The 7,236-nt window shown below is 44.0% G+C and overlaps 1 protein-coding gene across 1 annotated transcript; it reads right to left on the bottom strand.

The window, feature by feature from the left end:
- Nucleotides 1-266: 266 nt before the first annotated feature.
- PSMD6 (proteasome 26S subunit, non-ATPase 6) lies at nucleotides 267-6,653 on the bottom strand. Its single transcript, XM_082059924.1, has 8 exons — nucleotides 6,407-6,653; nucleotides 5,196-5,401; nucleotides 4,525-4,670; nucleotides 3,508-3,727; nucleotides 3,291-3,399; nucleotides 2,110-2,278; nucleotides 715-792; nucleotides 267-567 (listed from the first exon to the last, which is right to left on the bottom strand). The coding sequence occupies exons 1-8, from the start codon at nucleotides 6,549-6,551 to the stop codon at nucleotides 471-473; spliced, it is 1,170 nt and encodes a 389-aa protein (XP_081916050.1). The 5' UTR covers nucleotides 6,552-6,653; the 3' UTR covers nucleotides 267-470.
- Between the last annotated feature and the right edge of the window lie 583 nt (nucleotides 6,654-7,236).

The following is a 7,236-nucleotide window of genomic DNA, read 5'->3' as shown; positions in this document are numbered from 1 at the left end:
TACTGCTTCATCCTTATTCCTTCTCCCTCAAGCTGTAATCTTCTTGTAACAAGAATTCGTGCTGTCTGGGCAGCACACAATCTCAGCAGAATTTTTTGGCTACTTTACTATTGTGCAACTGATTCCTTTCACCTTTGATTCAAATACAGAATCCGTAAAGAAGCCAGTTCTCTCTGTTCACAGCTCTTGACCCTGCTTTGCTATTAAATATTGAATGCTGTATACACAGTCAAGTAAAGGAACAAAGTATATTACAAGAGATCACCAACTGTATAATACATTTAATAAATGAACTGGGATCCATACACCAAAAGAGAACATCGTTTACATAATGAAGTGGAAAGTAAAAACTCTACCTCTCTCGCTAGTAATTTTTTTACCTACAGTATACCAAGTTATACAATATATTTATAGGTTACTTCCAAAATGTTTTAAACATCTAAATTTTGCATTCCCTTGCATTAAAAAAATTACATATTAATTACTCTGGAAAGTTTCTGAACTCTGTTTAGCAGCAAATCTCCTTTCTTGATGGTTTCTTGGTACTGCCAATTCTTGCTATCAGGCCTAGGAATTGTGGGGAAAGAAAAAAAAATGTTTAGAATTAAGAATACGTTTTACACCAGTGCACTTGTGTAATAAGCGTAATAAATATAAAAATGTATAGAATTCAACAGGGCTGTCACAAACAATTTAGAGGAAGTGATAGCATACCTGTTCGTTTCTACAATCTCATTTACTTTGTCTATTTTGCAATGTAATCGCCCAGCTGCAATAAATCTTGAAAGCTCCCTAAGAAAAGAAGAGAAAAAGGCAGTTAAATCATGTTTCACCGAGGACTTGTCGGCCTACCAGCACTGAACCTGCTGGTACGAAACAACAGCGTCGCCACTCCGTATTTCTGAAACAACAGCCTATATATTTTCATAAGGTATCTTATGCATCCTCATCTTATTAAAGCGTGGACATTACACAAAAGAATAATCATTCTAGTGATCTGCATACAAAACCTCTTAGAACCTTCTTCTCAGGGCAAAGTGTCATACTTGAGTTAGTGCAATTTATCACTCAGCTGAGCATCCACTGCTCTTCAAGCTTAGAGGCAGCAGGCATGTCTTGTGCCTATTTGGAATTTGGCCTGAGGTAAATATCTTCATGCCAGTCCGTTCATTAGATAAGTCTCTTAATAGCTCCCTACTCTCTAGTAGCTCTAAATATGCTGCTTTTTTTTATTATTATTATTTTGCTTAATCAGCTGGTGGTCCACAGCACATGACTGATGGTAGAAGAAAACATTACTCCGATCAACAGTAAGACAAGTTACAACTAGTAATAAATTACTGGAAGCATAAGAACTATTAATAGTATGACTTTAAAACAGTTACCTTTTAATTGAATGGTATTTAGTTTATCTTGAAACCCCTATTAATTAATTTCTGAATGTTTCAAGCAGTATTCATATTTCTGTAACACTTTTCTCTGTTGGAAAATCTGAAACCTCTCTACGAAAGAAGAATGACTCTTGTGAAGGCATTTGACACAAACTGTTTCATGTACATAGAGAAAAAGTCAATTTCTCACTCCGAGACAGTTCTCATAATGATCTGAAGTTGTTTGCTTTACCCTAGAAAAGAATTACAAATTGAGACCACAGTGTATGTTTGATTTAAGTGAAAAGCAGCAGATCCTGTCCACGTACTAGAAAGAAAACAAAACTAAAGGAGGAGACTTTTGGGGTACAGATCCCCAAAGTTGTAATAGTTAAGTTTTTGTATAGTTATGAATTAAGTCATCCTCCAAAATCCTAAGTTGCATAGCACATGGAGGTCAATAGATAAAGCACTATAAAAAAAGTTACTAATAAAAGACTACGTTCTCATATGGCATTTAGAGTGAAAGATACACTGGAAAAGCTGTCATAAGAAAATGCAATCAAATTATTTTCTTTACTGAAACATAAGGTTCACTTAAATTCAGCCAAGCTTTTCCATAGAAACATAACTTGGCATGTTTAAAATCAAAGTAGAATATATTCATAATGGGATCATCATAAATGATTAAAAGGTATAAAGTGAGATCTTTATGAACTTAAAAAGCCAAATAACTTACTGATCTATGAATTCTACACTGACTCCAAATGCTTCTGCCATGTATCCCAGTGTCAATGACCGGTAAGACTCTAGGAGCTGGCTATACGCGTGAATCCTCATTTCCCGTACATAGTATCGATAGTGAGGTGCAAACAGCCAATCCTTTTTCATCTCTTGCTCTACAATAGCTGGAAAAAAAAAAAAAAGTAATATCTAAGAAATGTAAAATATCAGTTAAGTAAATGAAACACAAAACACCAGTTAATACGTAATCAGTGTGAACGTAACAGTATCGTATTCTTACATACTTCAGAATCTGAAAGGTATTTTACACTGAAGAGAAATTCGTATAATCCGCATCAGTTCTAGAACCAGAAGCAGCAATAACATGCAAACAAGATTGTGGCAAAGCTAATGACCTTGTTTGTCAGCAGAGAATCCTCCTCTCAGGGTGCTGGTTCTCCCTCCTGCTCCTGGGCGACCACCTCCCAGAGGGCAAGTGCTGGGATCTGCTGTCCCACAGGAGCAGGGTGGTGCTGGGAACCAGCAGTACTGGGGATGTAACTACTTGAAGAAACATTGTTACCCAAAGCTGCCTAAGGAAATACCATTACCTTTCTGGTACTAGCTCTTAAGTTAGTTACAAGCAGTTCAAGGCACTGAAATAACTTTTTCTCCTGTTCTCAGCTAGCGAGAGGGTCAGGAATAGAGAAATGTTGCCCTTAGCTCTTAATCTCAGCAGGCCAAACCTTCCACAAACTGAAGGGATCTTATTTTCTTGTATTCTAAATCTCACAGAAGAACAGCAAGCAGTCTGAGAACTGGCATTTATCTTACAGGTTGAGATTTTGGGGCCTTTAGACTACAGGTCATATAATTTCTATCAAACATAAAACCCTACAGAGCTTTCCCATCTGACCTGTCTCTTCAGGTGAGACAATGTTCCAAAGCCATTTTCAAAATGCCCTCCCACCTAATCAGATGGGACCTTTTGAAAGCTCACTGGATGCAAAGGTTGGTTGGTTTGCTTGAAAAATCAAACAGCTGCAAATTTTAGGTCACTGTTAAAAAATAAGAATCTTGTTTCTTTTTCCCCTGCAAAAAGTAGCTTTAGACTGCAGCTACTCCCTGAAAGTTGTGGATGATTTGAAAGAAATAACTGAAGTACCTGCAATAGTATTGTAGAGAACACAGCCTTACCTAATGACTGGAAAAAAGCAGCGTAACGGCATTCGTACAGCGAAAAGAGATACTGCCGTACAGCTGGCAAACTGTGTAAGACTTCCAGAATCTCTGCTCCTTTAATAACCTGAAAGCAAACAAACGTATTTAAATGGCATCACTTTCAGCCCAGAGATAAAAATGTTAAAGAAAGGCTGTGTCTGTTTGAACCGGTCTTTCCATCTGCTTTCCTTACCTTTTCTCTCAGGTCAGGCCTGTCCAGTGCAATCATGCTGACATAGACTGTATATGTTACAAACGTTTTGTAATCCATAAGTTCATAGGATGTAAACGTTGAAACGGTATCAAGGAAGAGCTCTGCTGCTTGTTTGAAATCACGAATAGCTACACAGTAAAGGCCCTGGTACACTTTGAGACGATTTCTCCTGTCCCAGTCTCCTCCTTCTTCTATTAGACTTAAAACAGAACAAAATGAAATATTTACTTATGTAAATGTGTTATGTAGTAAGTTGTAAGTAAGTAAGTGCAGTAAACCAACTGATACTGTGTGATTAGAGAAAGAATAACATGTTATGTTACAGTTTGTATATACACCTCTCGGGTAGGAAAGTGGCTTCCTTGGGACAGGAGAGGCCAGACACTTTTGCACAGTGCAAGTTTCAACTGAAAGGAAAAGTTTATAGCAGCTAAGGTTGTGATAAGAGTCTTTTGAAATGTGCAGGTAAATAGTACTGTCAACCTCAGCTGTGGCAACATATTTCCACTGCCTATGCTGCTAAAATCTAAGCCGTCCAACTAGCAGAACAGAAGAAATTAAAAAGTTGCCACTTTTGCACCGAAACACATGGTGCTGAGACGGGGCTCTTGCTTCTAAAGGAAAAGATGTCACTTCACAGAGCCAATCCTGCAATACGCTTTATTGTACAACCTAATAACAGCCAAAGTTATTTGTCTTCCAACAGTGACAGAACAGAAATGTGGGAGCAGGGGTGCGGCCTAGAAATTAAAATCAAGTCAGCTGCTAGAAAATAGCTGACACAAAATACTACTGTTTGTTTCCTCTTCCCTCTCATATAAAAAAATCCAGAAAAAGGAAGCTCTCTTGTACAAGGTAACATGCACCCATCACTCTGTGATTCTGTCTCACAACCAGTCTTAGTCATTTCTTGACAGCAAGGTATTTATCTTCCATCTCTTTTGTTAAACTTTGTCTCGAAAGTGCTTTGGTGCACTCAAAGAACCCAAGCGGTACCTTTTTGCCTTTTCAATGTTCCGTGTGATGAGGTCATTATCCATATAGAACAAGCCAATCCTTAGAAGATAGAACACGATATCCAGACGGTGCCCCAGTGCCACAGTTTTGTCATAAGTCTTGCGGAACGCAGTCAGAGCTCCCTCCTAACAAGACAGCATTTTCTATGGTAAGAATGTTAAAAGCACCCAGAATATTTACAAAATGTCTGTCGTAAGTACATGCATTGTATTCTGCTGATAGTTGTGACTTCATTAGTTTCTTACGGAACTTTAACATTATGTATTCTGAGTAATCTCCAAGAATCAGAGTTTAAATAAAGTTAAAAGCACTGATCCTCATATATCTTTTAAATCTAAGGACTATGAAAATGTACTCTGTAATTTCAGTTACACTCTGTAAACAGCTTAGAAAAGTCTAAAAACGCAAGGAAAGTGAAAAATAACCCTGCAAATAGAAAATATGTTGTCTTTCAAGGGCTACTCTCTTTTTTTTCCCCTAGATAACTCAAATTTCAGTAACACCCTCCCCTATTTCCTACCCATGTCTGAATCGTGCCACAGAGAAAACACACTGTAAGTCACCCAGTGCTCACTGGAGCCTGTCCAGGTAAGAGGATTACAATGAAGTGTTTTTAATACGAGTCTACAAAGCCCCTGCCATGAACCCACCTTGTCCCCAATCCTGCACAGGTACTCAGCTTTGGCCATCATTGCATCCCGGATTTCACTCTCCCCCAAGATCTTTTCTGCATCTTCTAATTCATTGTCAAGACGTTTCAATTCTTCCTCATTAGCTTTCTTCATTTTGTTCAGCAGATCTGTGTCTATCTGCCATTCCAGAGACTTGCAGAGAGCTTCATAATATGGAGCCATATCTGAAAGAAACAGAGGAAGGGTTCTGCGATTAATTGCTGCAACAAGTGTGTGCGTGTTTCTAGAGCAGAGTGCTGAAGGACAACACGACCGACTGTCGATGCCAGCTACATCCCTTCTATGATCAGGTACCTATTAAAACCAGACATGGCAGAGCTGGTGTTTCAGCAGGCCTTGCCTGTGACGCTTCTTTTTGCTGACTCTTTTCTATCTCTGCTTTTTTTCCACCTCTCCCACTTGCACTTCCCTTACTATTTACATGACTCTGAGCACACTGGACCCTGGTGCTCAACTCCTACCTCTTAAAACACCAGCACTATGTAACAGTGGCCAAAGCTGGGGACATGGCACCACCCTGATGTGTCCAAACCCTCCCTACCCCAAATGACCCCTAGCACTCCCTGTTCTCCTTTGCTCCATGCCCCTGGGAACTGGGCACACACACAAGATAACAAGTCTGACAAGGGAGCTGGGACTGTTCAGCCTGGAGAACAGGAGGCTGAGGGGAGATCTTATCACTGTCTACAACTACCTGAAAGGCGTTTGGAGCATGGAGGGGGTTGGTCTCTTCTGCCAAGTAACAAGTGACAGGACAAGAGGAAATGGCCTCAAGTTGCACCAGGGGAGGTTTAGATTGGATATTAGGAAAAATTTCTTCACGGAAAGGGTTGTCAGGCATTGGAACAGGCTGCCCAGGGCAGTGGTGGGGTCAGCAGCCCTGAAAGGGTTTAAAACATGCGTAGACGAGGTTCATAGGGACACGGCTTAGTGCCAGTCTGAGCTTATCGGTTGGACTCGACGACCTCGAGGGTCCCTCCCAACCACAACTATTCTCCGACTCCACAAACACTCCCGTTCCACACGGCCCCAGGGATCAACGATCAGACCCGCTCCCTGCCCGCACACTCGTGCCTTCGGACAGGCAGAGCCGCCCCAGCTTGGCGGGGGGAGGCCGAGCCCCCTGCCCCGCACACCCGGACACAACCCGCCCCAGAGGCCACACTCACTGTGCAGCCGCACGGCCGCCATCAGCTCTTCGCGCGCCGCGGGGTCGGGCGCGCGGGGCCGGAGGCTAAGGAGGAAGCGGAGCTGGGCGATGCGGAGGTCGGGGTTCTTGGGCAGCCCCTCCTCCTCCAGGTTCTCCAGCGGCATGGTGGCGGCGGGACGGGACGGGACGGGGCAGCTCGGCTCCGGTGGCGGCGGCGGCGCGGCCCAGTGACTCAGCCGCGACAGGCGGAAACGGCGGCGGGCTTCCGCCTCGCAGCGCCCCCTGCCGTCCCGGAGGCCCGCATGTGCGGAGGGAGACGCGCATGCGCGGGGCGGTGCCTGCGAGTCTTTGCGGGGTGGTACGCGCTCTGCGGCGGGCATGCGCAGTGCGCTCCATAGGGAGGATGCGGGCTATAGGGGAGCGATGACCATGGCTATGGGTCCGAACGTGATGTGCGGGCTCTGGGCGTGGGCATGCACCGTGTAGGTAGAGAGGCTGTGTACAGCGTGCAGTGTATAGAGGCTGAGCAGGCGGAGGCTCCAGGGACAGTGCCAGTGCATAGGGCGAGCTATAGGGGCTGCAAACGTGCTGGCGGTAGCGGCTGCATCGCAGTTGTGCGGGCTATAGGAGCTGGGCACACACAGCGTGGGCTGTAGGAGCTGGGCACACAGTCTATAGGAGCTAGGCACACAGGCTATAGGAACCGGGCACACGCAGCGGGCTGTAGGGGCCGCCGCTGCACAGTGCAGGCTGTAGGGTCCGTGCACGCGCAGTCTATAGGGTGCGGATGCACGGCTCGCTCTCCCCCGCGGCCTCGGGGCGGGCCGGGGAGCGGCTCTCCCTGCCCGG

The sequence above is a fragment of the Streptopelia decaocto genome (genome assembly GCF_964273445.1).
Source record: "Streptopelia decaocto genome assembly, chromosome: 8".
In the NCBI taxonomy this organism is placed as follows: domain Eukaryota; kingdom Metazoa; phylum Chordata; class Aves; order Columbiformes; family Columbidae; genus Streptopelia; species Streptopelia decaocto.
This window is presented reverse-complemented; position numbering and strand designations above follow the sequence as displayed.

Coding starts and splice junctions, on each gene's coding strand:
- PSMD6 (XM_082059924.1), bottom strand. CDS start 6,551: ATGCCGCTGGAGAACCTGGAGGAGGAGGGGCTGCCCAAGAACCCCGAC. Junction 3,400..3,507: donor GGCCTGACCTGAGAGAAAAG/GTAAGGAAAGCA, acceptor GTTTGCTTTCAG/GTTATTAAAGGAGCAGAGAT. Junction 2,279..3,290: donor TGCTTTTTTCCAGTCATTAG/GTAAGGCTGTGT, acceptor TTTTTTTTCCAG/CTATTGTAGAGCAAGAGATG.